This window comes from Pseudophryne corroboree, chromosome 8 (genome assembly GCF_028390025.1).
Source record: "Pseudophryne corroboree isolate aPseCor3 chromosome 8, aPseCor3.hap2, whole genome shotgun sequence".
NCBI classification, from domain to species: Eukaryota; Metazoa; Chordata; class Amphibia; order Anura; family Myobatrachidae; genus Pseudophryne; species Pseudophryne corroboree.
Window position 1 is genome coordinate 40,304,119 of NC_086451.1, and position 26,185 is coordinate 40,330,303.

A 26,185-nucleotide genomic window follows, 5' to 3' on the forward strand; every position below is an offset into this window, starting at 1 on the left:
TGACATGTCATTTTTGGGGTGAAAAAGTAAAAAGTCATGGAAATTGGGGTTCAAGGTATGGGACAGGTATATTGGGGTGCTCTATGAGTGGGACAGGTGTTTTTTAGGCTTGCAGATGGGAGTAATCGTTCTGTTTCCACTTTTTTTTAAAGTACCCTAAAATGACCCAAATATATACTTATACCCATTTTCATGTACCCAAAATTTAATGAGAGCATTTATTTTGCTAAAAAAAAAATAAGAATTTACTTACCGATAATTCTATTTCTCGGAGTCCGTAGTGGATGCTGGGGTTCCTGAAAGGACCATGGGGAATAGCGGCTCCGCAGGAGACAGGGCACAAAAAGTAAAGCTTTACGATCAGGTGGTGTGTACTGGCTCCTCCCCCTATGACCCTCCTCCAAGCCTCAGTTAGGATACTGTGCCCGGACGAGCGTACACAATAAGGAAGGATTTATGAATCCCGGGTAAGACTCATACCAGCCACACCAATCACACCATACAACCTGTGATCTAAACCCAGTTAACAGTATGATAACAGAGGAGCCTCTGAAAGATGGCTCCCTACAACAATAACCCGATTTAGGTAACAATAACTATGTACAATTATTGCAGATAATCCGCACTTGGGATGGGCGCCCAGCATCCACTACGGACTCCGAGAAATAGAATTATCGGTAAGTAAATTCTTATTTTCTCTATCGTCCTAGTGGATGCTGGGGTTCCTGAAAGGACCATGGGGATTATACCAAAGCTCCCAAACGGGCGGGAGAGTGCGGATGACTCTGCAGCACCGAATGAGAGAACTCCAGGTCCTCCTTAGCCAGGGTATCAAATTTGTAGAATTTTACAAACGTGTTCTCCCCCGACCACGTAGCCGCTCGGCAGAGTTGTAATGCCGAGACCCCTCGGGCAGCCGCCCAAGAAGAACCCACCTTCCTTGTGGAGTGGGCTTTTACCGATTTTGGCTGTGGCAGGCCTGCCACAGAATGTGCAAGCTGAATCGTACTACAAATCCAGCGAGCAATAGTCTGCTTAGACGCAGGAGCGCCCAACTTGTTGGGAGCATATAGTATAAACAGCGAGTCAGATTTCCTGACTCCAGCTGTCCTTGAAATGTATATTTTTAAAGCTCTGACAACGTCCAACAACTTGGAGTCCTCCAAGTCGCTTGTAGCCGCAGGCACTACAATAGGCTGGTTCAGATGAAATGCTGACACCACCTTAGGGAGAAAATGTGGACGAGTCCGCAGTTCTGCCCTGTCTGAATGGAAAATCAGATATGGGCTTTTGTAAGATAAAGCTGCCAGTTCCGACACTCTCCTGGCCGAAGCCAGGGCTAGTAGCATGGTCACTTTCCATGTGAGATATTTCAAATCCACATTTTTTAGTGGTTCAAACCAATGAGATTTGAGAAAGTCCAAAACAACATTGAGATCCCACGGTGCCACTGGAGGCACCACAGGGGGCTGTATATGCAGTACTCCCTTAACAAAGGTCTGGACTTCAGGAACTGAAGCCAATTCTTTCTGGAAGAAAATCGACAGGGCCGAAATTTGAACCTTAATAGATCCCAATTTGAGACCCATAGACAATCCTGATTGCAGGAAATGTAGGAATCGACCCAGTTGAAATTCCTCCGTCGGAGCACTCCGATCCTCGCACCACGCAACATATTTTCGCCAAATGCGGTGATAATGTTGCGCGGTTACTTCCTTCCTTGCTTTAATCAAGGTAGGAATGACTTCTTCCGGCATGCCTTTTTCCTTTAGGATCCGGCGTTCAACCGCCATGCCGTCAAACGCAGCCGCGGTAAGTCTTGAAACAGACAGGGACCCTGCTGAAGCAAGTCCCTTCTCAGAGGTAGAGGCCACGGATCCTCCGTGATCATCTCTTGAAGTTCCGGGTACCAAGTCCTTCTTGGCCAATCCGGAACCACTAGTATCGTTCTTACGCCTCTTTGCCGTATAATTCTCAATACTTTTGGTATGAGAGGCAGAGGAGGAAACACATACACCGACTGGTACACCCAAGGCGTTACCAGCGCGTCCACAGCTATTGCCTGCGGGTCTCTTGACCTGGCGCAATACCTGTCCAGTTTTTTGTTGAGGCGAGACGCCATCATGTCCACCATTGGTCTTTCCCAACGGGTTACAAGCATGTGGAAAACTTCTGGATGAAGTCCCCACTCTCCCGGGTGAAGGTCGTGTCTGCTGAGGAAGTCTGCTTCCCAGTTGTCCACTCCCGGGATGAACACTGCTGACAGTGCTATCACATGATTCTCTGCCCAGCGAAGAATCCTTGCAGCTTCTGCCATTGCACTCCTGCTTCTTGTGCCGCCCTGTCTGTTTACATGGGCGACTGCCGTGATGTTGTCCGACTGGATCAACACCGGTTTTCCTTGAAGCAGAGGTTCTGCCTGGCTTAGAGCATTGTAGATTGCTCTTAGTTCCAGAATGTTTATGTGAAGAGACGTTTCCAGGCTCGACCACACGCCCTGGAAGTTTCTTCCTTGTGTGACTGCTCCCCAGCCTCTCAGGCTGGCGTCCGTGGTCACCAGGATCCAATCCTGTATGCCGAATCTGCGGCCCTCCAATAGATGAGCACTCTGCAACCACCACAGAAGAGATACCCTTGTCCTTGGAGACAGGGTTATCCGCTGGTGCATCTGAAGATGCGACCCTGACCATTTGTCCAGCAGATCCCTCTGGAAAATTCTTGCGTGGAATCTGCCGAATGGAATTGCTTCGTAAGGAGCCACCATTTTTCCCAGGACTCTTGTGCATTGATGTACAGACACCTTTCCTGGTTTTAGGAGGTTCCTGACAAGTTCGGATAACTCCTTGGCTTTTTCCTCCGGGAGAAAAACCTTTTTCTGAACCGTGTCCAGAATCATCCCTAGGAACAGCAGACGTGTTGTCGGAATTAACTGGGATTTTGGAATATTCAGAATCCACCCGTGCTGCTTTAGCACTTCTTGAGACAGTGCTAATCCCATCTCTAGCTGTTCTCTGGACCTTGCCCTTATTAGGAGATCGTCCAAGTATGGGATAATTAATACGCCTTTTCTTCGAAGAAGAATCATCATCTCGGCCATTACCTTGGTAAAGACCCGAGGTGCCGTGGACAATCCAAACGGCAGCGTCTGAAACTGATAGTGACAGTTCTGTACGACGAACCTGAGGTACCCCTGGTGTGAGGGGTAAATTGGAACGTGGAGATACGCATCCTTGATGTCCAAGGATACCATAAAGTCCCCTTCTTCCAGGTTCGCTATCACTGCTCTGAGTGACTCCATCTTGAACTTGAACTTTTTTATGTACAGGTTCAAGGATTTCAGATTTAGAATAGGTCTTACCGAGCCATCCGGCTTCGGTACCACAAATAGAGTGGAATAATACCCCTTTCCTTGTTGTAAAAGAGGTACCTTGACAATCACCTGCTGAGAGTACAGCTTGTGAATGGCTTCCAAGACCGTCACCCTGTCGGAGGGGGACGTTGGTAAAGCAGACTTCAGGAAACGGCGAGGTGGATCCGTCTCTAGTTCCAACCTGTACCCCTGAGATATTATCTGCAGGATCCAGGGATCTACCTGCGAGTGAGCCCACTGCGCGCTGAAATTCTTGAGACGACCGCCCACCGCCCCCGAGTCCGCTTGGGAAGCCCCAGCGTCATGCTGAGGCTTTTGTAGAAGCGGGGGAGGGCTTCTGTTCCTGGGAAGGAGCTGCCTGTTGCAGTCTCTTCCCCCTTCCTCTGCCTCGTGGCAGATATGAATATCCCTTTGCTCTCTTGTTTTTAAAGGAACGAAAGGGCTGCGGTTGAAAAGTCGGTGTCTTTTTCTGTTGGGGAGTGACTTGAGGTAAAAAGGTGGATTTCCCGGCTGTAGCCGTGGCCACCAAATCCGATAGACCAACACCAAATAACTCCTCCCCTTTATACGGCAAAACTTCCATATGCCGTTTTGAGTCCGCATCACCTGACCACTGTCGCGTCCATAAACTTCTTCTGGCCGAAATGGACATAGCACTTACCCGTGATGCCAGTGTGCAAATATCCCTCTGTGCATCACGCATATAAAGAAATGCATCCTTTATTTGCTCTAAAGACAGTAAAACATTGTCCCTATCCAGGGTATCAATATTTTCAATCAGGGACTCTGACCAAGCTACCCCAGCACTGCACATCCAGGCTGTCGCTATAGCTGGTCGTAGTATAACACCTGTATGTGTGTATATACTTTTTTGGATATTTTCTATCCTCCTATCTGCTGGATCTTTAAGTGCGGCCGTCTCAGGAGAGGGTAACGCCACTTGTTTTGATAAGCGTGTGAGCGCCTTGTCCACCCTAGGAGGTGTTTCCCAGCGCGCCCTAACCTCTGGCGGGAAAGGGTATAAAGCCAATAACTTCTTTGAAATTAGCAGTTTTTTATCGGGGGCAACCCACGCTTCATCACACACCTCATTTAATTCATCTGATTCAGGAAAAACTATAGGTAGTTTTTTCACACCCCACATAATACCCTGTTTTGTGGTACCTGTAGTATCAGCAATATGTAACGCCTCCTTCATTGCCAAAATCATATAACGTGTGGCCCTACTGGAAAATACGGTTGATTCGTCACCGTCGCCACTGGAATCAGTGCCTGTGTCTGGGTCCGTGTCGACCGACTGAGGTAACGGGCGTTTTACAGCCCCTGACGGTGTTTGAGGCGCCTGGACAGGTGCTAATTGATTGTCCGGCCGTCTCATGTCGTCAAACGACTGCTTTAGCGTGTTGACACTATCCCGTAATTCCATAAATAAAGCCATCCATTCTGGTGTCGACTCCCTAGGGGGTGACATCCCCATATTTGGCAATTGCTCCGCCTCCACACCAATATCGTCCTCATACATGTCGACATACACGTACCGACACACAGCAGACACACAGGGAATGCTCTTAAAGAAGACAGGACCCCACTAGCCCTTTGGGGAGACAGAGGGAGAGTTTGCCAGCACACACCAAAAGCGCTATATATGACAGGGATAGCCTTATAATAAGTGCTCCCTGTATAGCTGCTTTAATATATATATTTTTGCCACAATTTTGCCCCCCCCTCTCTTGTTTTACCCTGTTTCTGTAGTGCAGTGCAGGGGAGAGCCTGGGAGCCTTCCTGACCAGCGGAGCTGTGTGAGGAAAATGGCGCTGTGTGCTGAGGAGATAGGCCCCGCCCCTTTTTCGGCGGGCTCGTCTCCCGCTCTTTAACGGATTCTGGCAGGGGTTAAATATCTCCATATAGCCCCCGGAGGCTATATGTGAGGTATTTTTTGCCAAAAAATAGGTTTACATTGCCTCCCAGGGCGCCCCCCTCCCAGTGCCCTGCACCCTCAGTGACTGCCGTGTGAAGTGTGCTGAGAGGAAATGGCGCACAGCTGCAGTGCTGTGCGCTACCTTAAGAAGACTGAGGAGTCTTCTGCCGCCGATTCTGGACCTTCTTCTCGTTTCAGCATCTGCAAGGGGGCCGGCGGCGAGGCTCCGGTGACCATCCAGGCTGTACCTGTGATCGTCCCTCTGGAGCTAATGTCCAGTAGCCAAAGAAGCCAATCCATCCTGCACGCAGGTGAGTTCACTTCTTCTCCCCTAAGTCCCTCGTTGCAGTGATCCTGTTGCCAGCAGGACTCACTGTAAAATAAAAAACCTAAGCTAAACTTTTCTAAGCAGCTCTTTAGGAGAGCCACCTAGATTGCACCCTTCTCGGCCGGGCACAAAAATCTAACTGAGGCTTGGAGGAGGGTCATAGGGGGAGGAGCCAGTACACACCACCTGATCGTAAAGCTTTACTTTTTGTGCCCTGTCTCCTGCGGAGCCGCTATTCCCCATGGTCCTTTCAGGAACCCCAGCATCCACTAGGACGATAGAGAAAATTGCTTTCTATAATTTTTTTGCATTTTTAAAAAAATGCATATAACAGCCATTTCACACAATTTAAGTCCCCAAAAACGCTCTAATGTGATCTCTAACACACTTCTCTTCTGTTTTCCTATGTTAGTTTAGCATTTTTTGGGGTACAGGCTGATTTCCCCATTTTCACCTGCACTTTTCACTGCAAGAATTTTCATGTGAAACCCGGTCGGAATTGAGTAGGTCGAAAAACGGAGCGCAAAATTGCCGTGAATTTGCGGATAATTGAATATCCCCCATAGATTTAAAAAAATTACATTTGTGTAGACATCTCCCTTAATTGTATTGTAGAGGTTACACACACATACAAAGGTGTATTACTTCCACTAGGAGATATAAGTAACATGCCATGACGGTTGGTTCTAAATCGGAGTGGGAGAAGGGACCTTCTGACGTCACTAGGGGAGGAAACACATCACCAGGGGGAGGAGCTACGGACAAATAGGGTACCCGAAAAGTACCCTCGCGGGCTCGCTTCGGGCTCCACTCCGCTTTGCTCGCCACCGGGTTACTAAAGGTAATAGTTGGTGGTGTGGATAGTAGAGGAACTATCCCACTGGCCTAGCTCCTCCCCCTTGTGTCATGTGTCATCTCCCTGACGTAAAAGGTCCCTTAGGCCACTTGAATCTAGCATCTACCATGCCATGACTCCCTGTCTGATAATAAAGACACATTATGTAGATGACCTGCAGTAAAATGGTTTTCAGATGATCGGTCAATCCTAATTAGGACAACAGTTACTGTAATAGGTCAACTCCATATGGTCAACACACATTAGGTCGACAGGTGCAAACAAAGGTCGACATAACAACGATCAAGACAACATTTTATGTATTTATTTTACTCGTTTCATACTATACCATCCACGTGGACTACGATTGTGAATAGTAACCTGCGCTGATCACAGCAGTATCGGAGTGAGGCACCATGACCGAAGCCTGGTTAGCGAAGTAAGACACGCCAGGGGACAAAGGGCCCGATTCAGACCTGATAGCTCCTCTGTGAATTTGCAGAAGTTTGCGATCAGATAGTCGCCGCCCAGACAGAGTGAAAATCCGCCCCGTGCAAGTCTGCGTACGCCGTGTGAAAAGTTGTGCAAACGCCACCCAGCGGCAAATCCGTTTGCAACTCTCTCACCATCTAATGTTTTTTCCAGTCTGTGCAGTCTGTGTGTAGCCCAGGACTTACTCCTACAGTGCGATGAGAATCAGGCTGATCGGGGGCCGACGCGGACGTCACACACCCTCCCTGAAAACGCTTTCGAACGCCTGCGTTTTTTCCTGACACTCCCAGAAAACGGCCAGTTACCACCCACAAATGTCTGATTCCTGTCAATCAACCTGCGTACGCCTAGCGATCAAAAAAGACGCCAATTTTTTTTGCAGTTTGGCCTTGCGTGTTCGTAAAACTACATTTCATTCCGCTAGCATGCCGGGTCCTTCCCCTTGCTAGATGCGAGCGCTGTTTAGCGAAGCGCTGGCATTTGTAGAGTAGTCCCCTGCTTTTGCAGTCTAGCTGCGAAGGCAGTCGCCGGGCCGCAGTAGCTGCGTGTGACGTCACACAGCCACCGCAGCCAGCCCCGCAAACAGTCTGGACAGATCCTCCATTGTCCGGACCACGCCCCCCTAAGGCCGCATTGACACCCACAAAACACCACCCCGCCACTGCACCCCCGCCAGCACTTAGACTGCCATCGCAATTTATGTTCCCGCGCATGCGCAGAAGTTGCCGAATAGCGATTTACGCAGTTCAGCGGTTAAAGCTGAATCAGGGCATTGGGGCACTATCAAATTAGCCCCAATCCATTTTCGGACGATAAAAACAGCCAGATATCACAATTAATGACCGATGGTCATTATTGCAGTATCCTATTACAGGCCTTTTTCATTGTCTGAAAACGGACCCACGAACATGCGATAACACATGGGATCGGTCTGGGATAAATCCCCAATCCCATATGTTATCGCGGCTCCAGCAGCCCGCTTATCGCAGATTATACTTCGGGAGACTGAGGCACCCAAAGCATATTCCCCAATAAGTGCCGGCATTGGGGGAGGAGAATAGCCCCCGGCGATACAATTCCCTGCGGTTATTAGATATACCCGTTATTGGCGTGTTAAGTGTAAAAAATATATATATATATTTTTTAAAATTTTTGGACAAAGAACACCCCCCAAAAAATCTGGTGTGTCGACCATTTTCATGTCAACCTTTTTGTCCTGGCGGCCTTTTGTACCTGTTGACCATAGATAGACCCTTTCGAACTTTTACATGTGAACCTAACTAACCTGTCAAACTTTTGACCCTGTCAGTCATGTTCATGTCGCCCTAATATGGGTCTACCCATTGATCCATACCCAGTAATATAATAGCATCTGCCCAGGTAATGAGTGAAGCAGGGGCGTTCCTAGCGAGGAGGAGGCCCATGTGCAGGCTCCAGCTGGGCCGTCTCCTCTCCAGCCGGCAGCGCTGTGTAGATTCTGGGCATTAGGGTCCCTAGGGGACCCTAGCGCTGTCCCAGAGTCTACAGTGCATGCACAGATCTCCAGGAAAATGGCGTGGTGGCCATTTTCCTAGTGATTTACCTACTGCGCATGCCCAAAACACTGGGAATATGGTGCCGCGTCGGAGACTCCGGAGGGTAAGTATTTCTATTAATGGGTGCAGGGTGTGCGGTGTGGGCCCCCATGGACCCCCGAGGGCCTGTGTGCACCGCACACACTGCACCAATTAAAGATACGCAAGTGGAGTGAAGCCAAGCTTTGCATCCCGCTAACTCAGTGTCGATAAACTGGGAGAGAATGGACAGTGAAGATTGTTAGCTCTATAGCCACACGCTAGCACACATCTAATGAGCCAAACGAGGGTCAGAATGAGTGTAGAGAAAATAAGAATTTACTTACCGATAATTCTATTTCTCATAGTCCGTAGTGGATGCTGGGGACTCCGTAAGGACCATGGGGAATAGCGGCTCCGCAGGAGACTGGGCACATCTAAAGAAAGCTTTAGGACTAACTGGTGTGCACTGGCTCCTCCCCCTATGACCCTCCTCCAAGCCTCAGTTAGGATACTGTGCCCGGACGAGCGTACACAATAAGGAAGGATTTTGAATCCCGGGTAAGACTCATACCAGCCACACCAATCACACCATATAACTTGTGATCTGAACCCAGTTAACAGTATGATAACAGAGGAGCCTCTGAAAAGATGGCTCCCAACAATAAAAACCCGATTTTTGTAACAATAACTATGTACAAGTATTGCAGACAATCCGCACTTGGGATGGGCGCCCAGCATCCACTACGGACTATGAGAAATAGAATTATCGGTAAGTAAATTCTTATTTTCTCTAACGTCCTAAGTGGATGCTGGGGACTCCGTAAGGACCATGGGGATTATACCAAAGCTCCCAAACGGGCGGGAGAGTGCGGATAACTCTGCAGCACCGAATGAGAGAACTCCAGGTCCTCCTCAGCCAGGGTATCAAATTTGTAGAATTTAGCAAACGTGTTTGCCCCTGACCAAGTAGCTGCTCGGCAAAGTTGTAAAGCCGAGACCCCTCGGGCAGCCGCCCAAGATGAGCCCACTTTCCTTGTGGAACGGGCTTTTACAGATTTTAGCTGTGGCAGGCCTGCCACAGAATGTGCAAGCTGAATTGTACTACAAATCCAACGTGCAATAGTCTGCTTAGAAGCAGGAGCACCCAGCTTGTTGGGTGCATACAGGATAAACAGCGAGTCAGATTTCCTGACTCCAGCCGTCCTGGAAATATTTTCAGGGCCCTGACAACATCCAGCAACTTGGATTCCTCCAAGTCCCTAGTAGCCGCAGGCACCACAATAGGTTGGTTCAGGTGAAAACGCTGGAACCACCTTAGGGAGAAACTGAGGACGAGTCCTCAATTCCGCCCTGTCCGAATGGAAAATCAGATAAGGGCTTTTACAGGATAAAGCCGCCAATTCTGACACGCGCCTGGCCCAGGCCAGGGCCAACAGCATGACCACTTTCCATGTGAGATATTTTAACTCCACAGATTTAAGTGGTTCAAACCAATGTGACTTTTGGAACCCAAACTACATTGAGATCCCAAATTGCCACTGGAGGCACAAAAGGAGGCTGTATATGCAGTACCCCTTTTACAAACGTCTAAACTTCAGGGACTGAAGCTAGTTCTTTTTTGGAAGAAAATTGACTGGGCCGAAATCTGAATCTTAATGGACCCCAATTTCAGGTCCATAGACGCTCCTGTTTGCAGGAAATGTAGGAATCGACCCAGTTGACTTTCCTCCGTCGGGCCTTACTGGCCTCGCATTACGCAACATATTTTCGCCAATTGCGGTGATAATGTTTTTGCGGTTACATCCTTCCTGGCTTTAGATCAGGATATGGATGACTTCATCCGGAATGCCTTTTTTCCTTCAGGATCCGGTGTTCAACCGGCATGCCGTCAAACGCAGCCGCGGTAAGTCTTGTAACAGACAGGGTCCTTGCTGGAGCAGGTCCCTTCTTAGAGGTAGAGGCCACGGATCCTCCGTGAGCATCTCTTGAAGTTCCGGTTACCAAGTCCTTCTTGGCCAATCCGGAGCCACGAATATAGTGCTTTCTCCTCTCCATCTTATCAATCTCAGTACCTTGGGTATGAGAGGCAGAGGAGGGAACACATACACTGACTGGTACACCCACGGTGTTACCAGAGCGTCTACAACTATTGCCTGAGGGTCTCTTGACCTGGCGCAATACCTGCCGAGTTTTTTAATCATGTGGACGACTTCTGGGTGAAGTCCCCACTCTCCCGGATGGAGGTCGTGCTGAGGAAGTCTGCTTCCCAGTTGTCCACTCCCGGAATGAATACTGTTGACAGTGCTATCACATGATTTTCCGCCCAGCGAAGAATCCCTGCAGCTTCTGCCATTGCCCTCCTGCTTCTTGTGCCACCCTGTCTGTTTACGTGGGTGACTGCCATGATGTTGTCCGACTGGATCAACACCGGCTGACCTTGAAGCAGAGGTCTTGCTAAGCTTAGAGCATTGTAAATGGCCCTTAGCTTCAGGATATTTATGTGAAGTGATGTATCCAGGCTTGACCCTAAGCCCTGGATATTCCTTCCCTGTGTGACTGCTCCCCAGCCTCGCAGGCTGGCATCCGTGGTCACCAGGACCCAGTCCTGAATGCCGTATCTGCGGCCCTCTAGAAGATGAGCACTCTGCAACCACCACAGGATGGATACCCTTGTCCTTGGTGACAGGGTTATCCGCTGATGCATCTGAAAATGCGACCCGGACCATTTGTCCAGTAGGTTCCACTGGAAAGTTCTTGCGTGGAATCTAACGAATGGGATTGCTTCGTAGGAAGCCACCATTTTTACCCAGAACCCTTGTGCATTGATGCACTGAGACTTGGTTCGGTTTTAGGAGGTTCCTGACTAGCTCGGATAACTCCCTGGCTTTCTATTCCGGGAGAAACACCTTTTTTCTGGACTGTGTCCAGGAACATCCCTAGGAAACAGAAGACAAGTCGTCGGAACCAGTTGCGATTTTGGAATATTGAGAATCCAATCGTGCTGCCGCAACACTACCTGAGATAGTGCTACACCGACTTCCAACTGTTCCCTGGATCTTACCCTTATCAGGGAATCGTCCAAGTAAGGGATAACTAAAATTCCCTTCCTTCGAAGGGATATCATTTCGGCCATTACCTTGGTAAAGACCCGGGGTGCCGTGGACCATCCCTACGGCAGCATCTGAACTGATAGTGACAGTTCTGTACCATAACCTGAGGTACCCTTGGTGAGAAGGGTAAATTTTGACATGAAGGTAAGCATCCTTGATGTCCCGAGACATCATGTAGTCCCCTTCTTCCAGGTTCGCAATCACTGCTCTGAGTGACTCAATCTTGAATTTGAACCTCTGTATGTAAGTGTTCAAAGATTTTAGATTTTAGATTTAGAATCGGTCTCACCGAGCCGTCTGGCTTCAGTACCACAATAGTGTGGAATAATACCCCATTCCCTGTTGCAGGAGGGGTACCTTGATTATCACCTGCTGGGAATACAGCTTGTGAATAGCTTCCAAAACTGCCTCCCTGTCAGAGGGAGACGTCGGTAAAGCCGACTTTTGGAAACGGCGAGGGGGAGACGTCTCGAATTCCAATATGTACCCTTGAGATATTACCTGAAGGATCAAGGGGTCTACTTGCGAGTGAGCCCACTGCGCACTGAAATTCATTGAGAACGGGCCCCCAACGTGCCTGAGCTTGTAAGGCCCTAGCGTCATACTGAGGGCTTGGCAGAGGCGGGAAAGGGTTTCTGTTCCTGGGAACTGGCTAATCTCTACAGCCTTTTTCCTCTCCCTCTGTCACGAGCAGAAAAGAGGGACCTTTTGTCCGCTTGCCAACAAAGGACTGCGCCTGATAATACGGCGTCTTATTTTGAGAGGCGACCTGGGGTACAAACGTGGATTTCCCAGTTGTTGCCGTGGCCACCAGGTCTAAAAGACCGACCCCAAATGTCCCTTTTCAAAGGCAATACTTCCAAATGCCGTTTAGAATCCGCATCACCTGACCATTTTACTGGTAGAATTGGACAACGCACTTATACTTGATGCCAGTCGGCAAATATTCCGCTGTGCATCATGCATATATAGAAATGCATCTTTTAAATGCTCTATAGGCAATAATATACTATCCTTATCTAGGATATCAATATTTCCAGTCAGGGAATCCGACCATGCCAACCCAGCACTGCACCTCCAGGCTGAGGCGATTGCTGGTCGCAGTATAACACCAGTATGTGTGTGAATACATTTTTGGATACCCTCCTGCTTTCTATCAGCAGGATCCTTAAGGGCGGCCATCTCATGAGAGGGTAGAGCCCTTGTTCTTACAAGCGTGTGAGCGCCTTATCCCCCCTAGGGGGTGTTTCCCAACGCACCCTAACCTCTGGCGGGAAAGGGTATACACCAATACTTTTTAAGAAATTATCAATTGTTATCGGGGGGAAACCCACGCATCATCACACACCTCATTTTATTTCTCAGATTCAGGAAAACTACAGGTAGTTTTTCCCTCACCGAACATAATACCTCTTTTTGGTGGTACTCGTATTATCAGAAATGTATAAAACATTTTCCATTGTCTCAATCATGTAACGTGTGGCCCTACTGGAAATCACGGTTGTCTCTTCACCGTCGACACAGGAGTCAGTATCCGTGTCGGCGTCTGTATCTGCCATCTGAGGTAACGGGCGCTTTAGAGCCCCTGACGGCCTATGAGACGTCTGGACAGGCACAAGCTGAGTAGCCGGCTGTCTCATGTCAACCACTGTTTTTTTTTTGTTTTTTTTTATACAGAGCTGACACTGTCACGTAATTTTCAACAGTACATCCACTCAGGTGTCGACCCCCTAGGTGGTGACATCACTGTTACAGACACTCTGCTCCGTCTCCACATCATTTTTCTCCTCATGCATGTCGACACAAACGTATCGACACACAGCACACACACAGGGAATGCTCTGATAGAGGACAGGACCCCACTAGCCCTTTGGGGAGACAGAGGGAGAGTATGCCAGCACACACCAGAGCGCTATATATATATATATATACAGGGATAACCTTATATAAGTGTTTTTCCTGTATGTTTTAATACTGCGCCTAATTAGTGCCCCCCTCTCTTTTTTTAACCCTTTCTGTAGTGTAGTGACTGCAGGGAAGAGCCAGGGAGCTTCCCTCCAACTGAGCTGTGAGGGAAAATGGCGCCAGTGTGCTGAGGAGATAGGCTCCGCCCCTTTTTCGGCGGCCTTATCTCCCGTTTTTCTGTATATTCTGGCAGGGGTTAAATGCATCCATATAGCCCAGGAGCTATATGTGATGTATTTTTTGCCATGCAAGGTATTTTTATCATGTTTTATTGCGTCTCAGGGCGCCCCCCCCAGCGCCCTGCACCCTCAGTGACCGGAGTATGAAGTGTGCTGAGAGCAATGGCGCACAGCTGCAGTGCTGTGCGCTACCTTATTGAAGACAGGAACGTCTTCTGCCGCCGATTTTTCCGGACCTCTTCGCTCTTCTGGCTCTGTAAGGGGGCCGGCGGCGCGGCTCCGGGACCCATCCAGGCTGGGCCTGTGATCGTCCCTCTGGAGCTAATGTCCAGTAGCCAAGAAGCCCAATCCATTCTGCACGCAGGTGAGTTCGCTTCTTCTCCCCTTAGTCCCTCGATGCAGTGAGCCTGTTGCCAGCAGGTCTCACTGAAAATAACAAACCTAAACTAAAACTTTCACTAAGAAGCTCAGGAGAGCCCCTAGTGTGCACCCTTCTCGTCGGGCGCAGAAATCTAACTGAGGCTTGGAGGAGGGTCATAGGGGGAGGAGCCAGTGCACACCAGTTAGTCCTAAAGCTTTCTTTAGATGTGCCCAGTCTCCTGCGGAGCCGCTATTCCCCATGGTCCTTACGGAGTCCCCAGCATCCACTTAGGACGTTAGAGAAATTAGGATTTACTAGTGGGGGTTCTCTCGATGACCGGCACCGTCAGGGGACTAGAAAATCCAGATGGAAATTTTAGGAAAGGGAAACATACAGTATATATTGTATATTGATTGCTTTAAAAGGGATACATGGACTAAATGAAAACACTCACGGGGGTCTCATGGCATCCGGCTTTACATACAGCATTCTGTAAGAGAAGAAGAAAATATAAATTATATCATCAATTTGGGACATAAGGATCTTTCAAGGAAAAAATTTAATATAACATGTGAATTTATAAAGCTGTAAAAGCTTTCAGGTTGCCATGTATCTGCAGAACAAACCCTTGTTGGAAGACCTGATAAGCAGGGCCGGATTAAGCCTTGGGGGTGCCCGGGGCACTGAAGGCAGGAGGGCCCGATGGAACGTGGGGGATGTACATTATATTGCGCATACTTCCCAACATGTCCCATTCCAGGAGGGACAAAATGCTATCTCACTGGACTTCCCACTTAATACACAATTGGCGTCACTGTGTTTAACTATTTAATTGAAAGGTGTTTCAACACAGGTGATTGTAATCATAAATTAAGAAGGAAGTCAGGGTTGAGAGCATTTTGTCCCTCCTGGAATGCGTCATGGTGGGAGGTATAGATTAGTTTTAACTAATAGTTTAATAATGCCTGGGCACTGTTTCTAGCTCCCCCTAATTGAAAGACAACTATTTTATAAACTTTTCTTGTAGTGGAACAAAGATAACTTCTCCTTAAAATACCCATAGAAAAATAAAATCACTTATCTTGTCACATGCAAGAATAGCAGCAGCCTCTGCACTACTTACACACTGGGACAGGACTCAGGAGGACTCTGTGTGTGTGTAGTTCTCTCTCTAGACCCAAATGGTTTAGTTGCATAACAGTTTACATAGGACTCAGACACCCAGGTGAGGAGGAGGAGAATCTGGGATCCCTGTGTCACTTACAGCTCTCTCCTAACTCTCATCTGGTCAAATAGTTCTGTCAGTAATTCATGAAACATCATATTCCTGTGTCTCTGCCTGTACTGCATAGTGCATACTGTCCTGCTCGCATTCTGGCTGCTGGTTCTGCTGCTGCTTAAGAGGGAAAGCTAGTGATGTTAGTGTGTTCTGGCTGGGGGACCCCGTGACAAAGGGGGGCCCGGGGTACAGTATGTCTTACATCACCCCCTTAATCTAGCTATGCTAATAAGGCAGGGTACACACCTAAAAGATATGTCCAATTAGTCTTGTGGGAACAAAAATCTGGGAATGTATGAGAGCAAATGACAATCAACCATTTGCTCCCAAACACTGGAAAACAGACAATGATCTCTCAGACAATTAATTAAGGGCCAAAATCAGATCCAATCGCTGTAGTGCGAAATCGCAAGGTGGACAATTATCGAACGACTGTGCATCCGTACGGATCGTTATGCGCACGGCCAAACTGCGAAAAAATCCAGCGTCTGAATCCAGAATAAACCTGCCTAAATCTCCAAATCTAGATACACTATAATTTTCTATGTATGTTTTTGTTTCCCCACCCTTAAAATGATGAAAGTTTCCCCTCCAGTCCACTAGTACAATTGGTGATCAGACTAATGCTTTCGAAGTCTGAATTATCCTTTATACAAATTATCCTTTGGGGCTCCGTTCTTTGGGCCTAATTCAGACATGATCGCAGCAGCAAAATTGTACTTGAATGGGCAAAACCATGTGGGTGATGCAGATGTAACATGTGCAGAGAGAGTTAGATTTGGGTGGGGTGTGTTCAAACTGAACATGTCACCTCTGCCTGCCCCCCCCCCCCCCCCCCCCCTCCCCTGCAGTGCACATGGTTTTGCCCATTGGAGGAAAATCTTGCTTAGCAACCAACCTTTAATTAGGCCTTAAGTAAAGACCTCTTTTTTATGTCTGGAAACAGGCAGTTCTTCTATGTCATTGTTAGTGTATTTTTATATTCCTTCTTGGAACTTACAGTATTTCACTAGATTACTCCATTCCAGCTACTTAATAGACTAGTGAGATACTAACTTGGTCACAGGACCTTCAGAAGTTTTGGCGGGTTCTAGTGCAGATATTGTTTTAATATTAAAAAAGCACTAGATACCATACAAGCATAAATACAGATGTGGCCTCATAAACTTGCATTTCTCAAACGTCCTCGAGGATGCTGGGGTCCACTTCATGACCATGGGGTATAGACGGTTCCGCAGGAGCCATGGGCACTCTTAAGACTTTTCAATGGGTGTGAACTGGCTCCTCCCTCTATGCCCCTACTCCAGACCCCAGTTTTAGAAATGTGCCCAGGCAGACTAGATGCATTCTGAGGAGCTCTACTGAGTTTCTCTGAAAAGACTTATGTTAGGTTTTTTATTTTCAGGGAGATCTACTGGCAACCGACTCCCTGCTTCGTTGGACTTAGGGGGCAGAAGTAGGAACCAACTTCCTGATGAGTTTTATGGCTCTGCTTCTGGCTGACAGGACACCATTAGCTCCTGAAGGGAACTGAACGCTAGCCGTGCCTAGATGCTCACTCCCACAGCACGCCATCACCCCCCTCACAGAGCCAGAAGTCAGAAGACAGGTGAGTAGAAGAAGACAGATCTTCTATCAAGAAAAGTGATGGCTGAGGTACAGCTCGGCTGGCGGGAGCGCGCAGTGCGCCATTGCTGCCCACACACACAGGCACTGCAGGGTGCAGGGCGCGGGGGGGGGGGGGCACCCTGGGCAGCAAAGACACCTCTATAAACTGGCAAAAAGAAGGCATAAGATGCCCAGGCACGGCCCTACCCCCGCCAGTATAAATATTAGGAAAGGTTTCTGAGGTAAAAAGGGCAAAGCTTCTTCCTCAGGCAGCCAGCACACTGCTCAGTGCCATGTTCTCTCTCTCCTCAGGCTGCAGAGACATAGCTGGTCCTCCTTTACTTCTGACTACAAGTATCAGGGTGCAAAACAGGGGGGGGGGGCACAAGCGAGTTTGGTGCTTTACAAGTGTGTTTTACTGTGTAAAAAGCGCTGCATGTCAGTGGGCCAGAGGCGGAACTACCGCCAGTGCAACCGGTGCGTTGCACTGGGGCCCACCACTGTCCAGGGGCCAAAAGCATGTAATGAGTCAAACTGACTCATTACATGCCGCTGTGTGCTGCAGGCAAACGCTGCCTGCAGCACACAGCCGCCCGCAGGACACAGGATAGGAGCACAGCGCAGCGGTACAGGGGAAGGAGGAGGAGGGAGGTGGAGGAGGGAGCCGCAGCAGCGCTTTGTTACTGGTTGAGGCGCTGCTGCTGCTGTCCCTCTGCTTCACTATAGGCTGTCTTCCGCCGCTGTGAAGCGCACCCCAGCATTCACAGCGGCGGAGAACAGCCTATAGTGAAGCAGAGGGACAGCAGCAGCAGCGCCTCCACCAATAACACAGCGCTGCTGCGGCTCCCTCCTCCTCCTCCTCTCCTGCCCGGGATCTCTGCCAGAAGCTGCACCGAGGAGCATGAGCCAGCAGAGAGGGTAAGTATAATTCATTCATTCATTTTCATTCTTTCATTCTCTCTCTCTTTCTTTCTCCCATTCTCTCTCTCTTTCTTTCTCCCATTCTCTCTCTCTTTCTTTCTCCCATTCTCTCTCTCTTTCTTTCTCCCATTCTCTCTTTCTTTAATTCTCTCTCTTTCATTCTCTCTTTCTCTCCCTTTCTTTCTCCCTTTTCTCTCTCTCTCTTTCATTCTCTCTTTCTTTCTTTCATTCTCTCTCTCTCTTTCATTCTCTTTCTCTCATTCTCTCTCTTTCATTCTCTCTCTCTCTCATTCTCTTTCTTTCATTCTCTTTCTTTGTCTCTTTTTCTCTCTTTCATTCTCTTTCTTTCATTCTCTCTTTCTTTGTCTCTTTTTCTCTCTCTCTTTCTTTCTCTTTTTCTCTCCCTTTCTTTCTCCCTTTTCTCTCTCTCTTTCATTCTCTTTCTTTCTCTCTCTTTCATTCTCTCTTTCTTTCTTTCATTCTCTCTCTCTCTCTTTCATTCTCTTTCTTTCTCATTCTCTCTCTTTCTTTCATTCTTTCTCTCTCATTCTCTTTCTTTCATTCTCTCTTTCTTTGTCTCTTTTTCTCTCTCTTTCATTATCTTTCTTTCATTCTCTTTCTTTCATTCTCTCTCTTTGTCTCTTTTTCTCTCTCATTCTCTTTCTCTCTCTCTTTGTCTCTTTTTTTCTCTCTCTCTTTCATTATCTTTCTTTCTCTCTTTCATTCTCTCTTTCTTTCATTCTCTCTCTTTCATTCTCTTTCATTCTCTCTCATTCTCTTTCTCTCTCTCTCTTTCTCTCTTTGTCTCTTTTTCTCTCTCTCTCTCTTTCATTCTCTTTCTCTCTTTCTTTCTTTCATTCTCTTTCATTCTCTCTCTCATTCTTTCACTCTCTCTTTCTTTCATTCTTTCATTCTCTTTCTTTCATTCTCTCTACCCTTCTCTCTCTCTACCCTTCTTTCTCTCTCTCTTCCCTTCTCTCTCTTTCTTCCCTTCTCTCTTTCTTCCCTTCTCTTTCATTCTCTCTCTCTCTTTTTCTCTTTCTTCCTTCCTTCCTGTACAAAAAGGGGGACTGTCTGCCGTAATGTGTAAAAAAGGGGGAATGTGCCTGCAGTGATGTGTAAAAAGGGAACGCTGTCTGCCGCAATGTGTAAAAAGGGGGAATCTGCCTGACGTAATGTGTAAAAAGGGGACGCTGTCTGCCGTGATGTGTAAAAAGGGGGAATCTACCTGCCGTAATGTGTAAAAAGGGGGACGGTATCTGCGGTAATGTGTAACAAGGGCACGCTGTCTGCCGTAAAGTGTGAAAAGGGGGAATCTGCCTGCCGCAATGTGTAAAAAGGGGGAATCTGCCAGCCATAATGTGTAACAAGGGCACGCTGTCTGCCATAATGTGTAGCAAGGGCACGCTATCTGCCGTATTGTGTAACAAGGGCACGCTGTCTGCCGTAATGTGTAAAAAGGGGACGCTGTCCGCCATAATGTGTAAAAAGGGGACGCTGTCCGCCGTAAGGTGTAAAAGGGTCTCTACCTGGTGTAGTGGTGCTACTGTGCGGCGTAATTTGAATAATGGAGACAACTGTGCACCGTTTTATGAATTGGTATTATTTTGTGGCCACACCCCTTCCCCACGAAGCCACGCCCCTATGTATTTTTGCACGCACCACGCACTGCCCCTATTTTGCATGCAGGGGTGGGGCTCCGATGCCGTTTCTTGCACACAGTGCTAAAATGTCTACTTACGGCACCGTTGCTAGGTATCCATTTCTCTGGCCCTGAGTAGGTCCCCCTCACCAAATCCTCTCCAGGGGTGAGGGGGTGGACTTGGATGGGATGGGGCAGGCCCAAAGCATGTTGTCGCACCTGGGCCCACCGCTCGCTAGTTCCGCCACTGCAGTGGGCATTCTGTGTTCACAGGCATTAGATACTGGCGCTGGGGTTGTGAACTGGCTGTTCCTAAACTGTGTCCCTCTGACAGATTTTACTGTGGGTCTGTCCCCTATAAGTCCCAGTATGTCTGTGTGTGTTGTACACGTGTGTAAGACATGTCTGAGGCAGGGAGTTCCTCCCCGGAGGAAACCATTTTAGGGACACAGAAGTGTAATGTGGTGGCGCTGCCAGCACACCAAGAGCCTGCATGGGTGAAAGAAATACGTGATAGTATGCATCATATCAATAGGAGATTAGGCAAGTCTGAATCTCATGCTGAGTTCTGTAGAAAATCTGTGGGTGATGTGATTTTTCAGGGCTCTGTTCTTCCATCCGCAGTCGACCCCTCTGGGTCACATAAGAGACCATCTGTGAATATTGTGAATACTGATACCGTCACGGACACTGATTCTTGTGTCGACGATAGTGACTCCAGAGAAATAGGTCAGAAATTGGCAAAAAAATATACAATATATGATTGTGGCTATAAGGGAAGTTCTGGAAGTCACGGAAGCCACTCCTGTACATCAGGAGAAGGCTTATTTCTATAAAGAAATTAAATCTAAGGTCACTTTTCCTCCTTCCCACGAGCTTAATACACTCTTTGAAGGGATGTGGGTGAATCCCGAAAAGAAATTTCGTATTCCCAAGAGAATTCAGATAGCTTATCCTTTCCAGGTGGAGGACAGGAAAAAATGGGAGTCACCCCCTGTGTTAGACAGTGCACTGTCCAGGTTGACAAAGAATGTAATTCTCCCTGCACCTTGCACGGCTTCACTAAAAGAGCCGGCAGACCGAAAGATGGAAACTATATTGAAATCCATTTATGTTGCCAATGGTATGCTGCTCAGGCCCACAATTGCTTGCGCGTGGGTGAGTCGCGCTATTGAAAAATGGTCAGAAAGCGTGTCATCAGAAATTGACACGATTGATAAAGATGAGATACTCCTTAAGTTAGGGAATATCAAAGACGCTGCCGCATACATGCTAGAAGCTATGAAAGATATTGGACTCTTGAGTTCACAAGCCACTACCATGGCAGTATCGGCTTGGCGGGCATTGTGGATTCACCAGTGGAACGTGGATGCAGATTTTAAAAGAAATATGGAGGCTCTCCCATATAAAGGTGAGGCCTTATTTGTAGAGATGAGCGGGTTCGGTTCCTCGGAATCCGAACCCCCCCGAACTTCAGCCTTTTTACACGGGTCCGAGGCAGACTCGGATCTTCCCGCCTTGCTCGGTTAACCCGAGCGCGCCCGAACGTCATAATCCCGCTGTCGGATTCTCGCGAGGCTCGTATTCTATTGCGAGACTCGGATTCTATATAAGGAGCCGCGCGTCGCCGCCATTTTCACACGTGCATTGAGATTGATAGGGAGAGGACGTGGCTGGCGTCCTCTCCGTTAGAATAGATAGAGACACTTGAGTTGATTTACTACTAACTTAGTAATTTTGGGGAGCATTAGGAGTACTCAGAGTGCAGAGTTTTGCTGATAGTTACTAGTGACCACCACCAGTTTTATTTATTATTTAATATAATCCGTTCTCTGCCTGAAAAAAAACGATACACAGTCACATACCATATCTGTGCTCAGCCTCAGTGTGCTGCATGATAATATCATCTATGTATATCTGACTGTGCTGAGTGCTCACTGCTCACACAGCTGAATGTGGGGGAGACTGGGGTGCAGTTATAGCAGGAGTACAGTGCACACTTTTGCTGCCAGTGTGACTGACCAGTGACCACCAGTATATTGTCTGCCTGAAAAAGTTAAACACTCCTGTGGTGTTTTTTTTTTTTATTCTATAAACGCATTCTGCTGACAGTGTCCAGCAGGTCCGTCATTCATTATATTATATAAATATTTACCTGCAGTAGTGTTATATTTTTTTTGTTCATCTCTATCATCTTTATCATCTCTATATTAGCAGACGCAGTACGGTAGTCCACGGCTGTGGCTACCTCTGTGTCGTCAGTGCTCGTCCATAATTGTATACCTACCTGTGGTGGGGTTTTTTTTTCTATCTTCTTCATACTAGTAGTTTAGGAGTCTGCTGACAGTGTCCAGCAGGTCCGTCATTATATTATATATACCTGCAGTAGTGATATATATATATTTTTTATATCATTATCATCTCTATACTAGCAGACGCAGTACGGTAGTCCACGGCTGTAGCTACCTCTGTGTCGTCAGTGCTCGTCCATAATTGTATACCTACCTGTGGTGGGGGTTTTTTTTCTATCTTCTTCATACTAGTAGTTTAGGAGTCTGATGACAGTGTCCAGCAGGTCCGTCATTATATTATATATACCTGCAGTAGTGATATATATATATTTTCTATATCATTATCATCTCTATACTAGCAGACGCAGTACGGTAGTCCACGGCTGTAGCTACCTCTGTGTCGTCAGTCACTCGTCATCCATAAGTATACTAGTATCCATCTCCATTGTTTACCTGAGGTGCCTTTTAGTTGTGCCTATTAAAATATGGAGAACAAAAATGTTGAGGTTCCAAAAATAGGGAAAGATCAAGATCCACTTCCACCTCGTGCTGAAGCTGCTGCCACTAGTCATGGCCGAGACGATGAAATTCCATCAACGTCGTCTGCCAAGGCCGATGCCCAATGTCATAGTACAGAGCATGTAAAATCCAAAACACAAAATATCAGTAAAAAAAGGACTCAAAAATCTAAAATAAAATCGTCGGAGGAGAAGCGTAAACTTGCCAATATGCCATTTACCACACGGAGTGGCAAGGAACGGCTGAGGCCCAGGCCTATGTTAATGGCTAGTGGTTCAGCTTCACATGAGGATGGAAGCACTCAGCCTCTCGCTAGAAAAATGAAAAGACTTAAGCTGGCAAAAGCACAGCAAAGAACTGTGCGTTCTTCGAAATCACAAATCCACAAGGAGAGTCCAATTGTGTCGGTTGCGATGCCTGACCTTCCCAACACTGGACGTGAAGAGCATGCGCCTTCCACCATTTGCACGCCCCCTGCAAGTGCTGGAAGGAGCACCCGCAGTCCAGTTCCTGATAGTCAGATTGAAGATGTCAGTGTTGAAGTACACCAGGATGAGGAGGATATGGGTGTTGCTGGCGCTGGGGAGGAAATTGACAAGGAGGATTCTGATGGTGAGGTGGTTTGTTTAAGTCAGGCACCCGGGGAGACACCTGTTGTCCGTGGGAGGAATATGGCCATTGACATGCCTGGTGAAAATACCAAAAAAATCAGCTCTTCGGTGTGGAAGTATTTCAACAGAAATGCGGACAACAGGTGTCAAGCCGTGTGTTGCCTTTGTCAAGCTGTAATAAGTAGGGGTAAGGACGTTAACCACCTCGGAACATCCTCCCTTATACGTCACCTGCAGCGCATTCATCATAAGTCAGTGACAAGTTCAAAAACTTTGGGCGACAGCGGAAGCAGTCCACTGACCAGTAAATCCCTTCCTCTTGTAACCAAGCTCACGCAAACCACCCCACCAACTCCCTCAGTGTCAATTTCCTCCTTCCCCAGGAATGCCAATAGTCCTGCAGGCCATGTCACTGGCAATTCTGACGAGTCATCTCCTGCCTGGGATTCCTCCGATGCATCCTTGAGTGTAACGCCTACTGCTGCTGGCGCTGCTGTTGTTGCTGATGGGAGTCGATGGTCATCCCAGAGGGGAAGTCGTAAGACGACTTTTACTACTTCCACCAAGCAATTGACTGTCCAACAGTCCTTTGCGAGGAAGATGAAATATCACAGCAGTCATCCTGCTGCAAAGCGGATAACTGAAGCCTTGGCATCCTGGGCGGTGAGAAACGTGGTTCCGGTATCCATCATTACTGCAGAGCCAACTATAGACTTGTTTGAGGTACTGTGTCCCCGGTACCAAATACCATCTAGGTTCCATTTCTCTAGGCAGGCGATACCGAAAATGTACACAGACCTCAGAAAAAGACTCACCAGTGTCCTAAAAAATGCAGTTGTACCCAATGTCCACTTAACCACGGACATGTGGACAAGTGGAGCAGGGCAGACTCAGGACTATATGACTGTGACAGCCCACTGGGTAGATGTATTGACTCCCGCCGCAAGAACAGCAGCGGCGGCACCAGTAGCAGCATCTCGCAAACGCCAACTCTTTCCTAGGCAGGCTACGCTTTGTATCACCGCTTTCCAGAATACGCACACAGCTGAAAACCTCTTACGGCAACTGAGGAAGATCATCGCAGAATGGCTTACCCCAATTGGACTCTCCTGTGGATTTGTGGCATCGGACAACGCCAGCAATATTGTGTGTGCATTAAATCTGGGCAAATTCCAGCAAGTCCCATGTTTTGCACATACCTTGAATTTGGTGGTGCAGAATTATTTAAAAAACGACAGGGGCGTGCAAGAGATGCTGTCGGTGGCCAGAAGAATTGCGGGACACTTTCGGCGTACAGGCACTACGTACAGAAGACTGGAGCAACACCAAAAACGCCTGAACCTGCCCTGCCATCATCTGAAGCAAGAAGTGGTAACGAGGTGGAATTCAACCCTCTATATGCTTCAGAGGTTGGAGGAGCAGCAAAAGGCCATTCAAGCCTATACAACTGACCACGATATAGGAGGTGGAATGCACCCGTCTTCAAGCGCAGTGGAGAATGATTTCAACGTTGTGCAAGGTTCTGCAACCTTTTGAACTTGCCACACGTGAAGTCAGTTCAGACACTGCCAGCCTGAGTCAGGTCATTCCCCTCATCAGGCTTTTGCAGAAGAAGCTGGAGACATTGAAGGAGGAGCTAACACTGAGCGATTCCGCTAGGCATGTGGGACTTGTGGATGGAGCCCTTAATTCGCTTAACAAGGATTCACGGGTGGTCAATCTGTTGAAATCAGAGCACTACATTTTGGCCACCGTGCTCGATCCTAGATTTAAAACCTACCTTGGATCTCTCTTTCCGGCAGACACAAGTCTGCAGGGGTTCAAAGAACTGCTGGTGAGAAAATTGTCCAGTCAAGCGGAACGCGACCTGTCAACATCTCCTCCTTCACATTCTCTCGCAACTGGGGGTGCGAGGAAAAGGCTCAGAATTCCGAGCCCACCCGCTGGCGGTGATGCAGGGCAGTCTGGAGCGACTGCTGATGCTGACATCTGGTCCGGACTGAAGGACCTGCCAACGATTACGGACATGTCGTCTACTGTCACTGCATATGATTCTCTCACCATTGAAAGAATGGTGGAGGATTATATGAGTGACCGCATCCAAGTAGGCACGTCAGACAGTCCGTACGTATACTGGCAGGAAAAAGAGGCAATTTGGAGGCCCTTGCACAAACTGGCTTTATTCTACCTAAGTTGCCCTCCCACAAGTGTGTACTCCGAAAGAGTGTTTAGTGCCGCCGCTCACCTTGTCCGCAATCGGCGTACGAGGTTACTTCCAGAAAATGTGGAGAAGATGATGTTCATTAAAATGAATTATAATCAATTCCTCCTTGGAGACATTCACCAGCAGCAATTGCCTCCACAAAGTACACAGGGAGCTGTGATGGTGGATTCCAGTGGGGACGAATTGATAATCTGTGAGGAGGGGGATGTACACGGTGATGAATCGGAGGATGATGATGAGGTGGACATCTTGCCTCTGTAGAGCCAGTTTGTGCAAGAAGAGATTAATTGCTTCTTTTTTGGTGGGGGTCCAAACCAACCCGTCATTTCAGTCACAGTCGTGTGGCAGACCCTGTCACTGAAATGATGGGTTGGTTAAAGTGTGCATGTCCTGTTTATACAACATAAGGGTGGGTGGGAGGGCCCAAGGACAATTCCATCTTGCACCTCTTTTTTCTTTCATTTTTCTTTGCGTCATGTGCTGTTTGGGGAGTGTTTTTTGGAAGGGCCATCCTGCGTGACACTGCAGTGCCACTCCTAGATGGGCCAGGTGTTTGTGTCGGCCACTAGGGTCGCTTATCTTAGTCACACAGCTACCTCATTGCGCCTCTTTTTTTTCTTCTTTGAGTCATGTGCTGTTTGGGGAGTATTTTTTGGAAGGGCCATCCTGCGTGACACTGCAGTGCCACTCCTAGATGGGCCAGGTGTTTGTGTCGGCCACTAGGGTCGCTTAGCTTACTCACACAGCTACCTCATTGCGCCTCTTTTTCTTTGCGTCATGTGCTGTTTGGGGAGTGTTTTTTGGAAGGGCCATCCTGCGTGACACTGCACTGCCACTCCTAGATGGGCCAGGTGTTTGTGTCGGCCACTAGGGTCGCTTAGCTTACTCACACAGCTACCTCATTGCGCCTCTTTTTTTCTTTGCGTCATGTGCTGTTTGGGGAGTGTTTTTTGGAAGGGCCATCCTGCGTGACACT

General features: G+C 47.9%; 1 protein-coding gene across 2 annotated transcripts in view; it reads right to left on the minus strand.

The window, feature by feature from the left end:
* Window positions 1–26,185, minus strand: part of LOC134948351 (histo-blood group ABO system transferase-like) — a 97,068-nt gene that overhangs the window by 8,291 nt on the left and 62,592 nt on the right. For both annotated transcript variants that reach the window (XM_063936278.1, XM_063936277.1), the window contains one exon: window positions 14,569–14,604. In XM_063936278.1, the coding sequence (XP_063792348.1) occupies window positions 14,569–14,604 (36 nt within the window). The remainder of the gene's footprint in view (window positions 1–14,568; window positions 14,605–26,185) is intronic.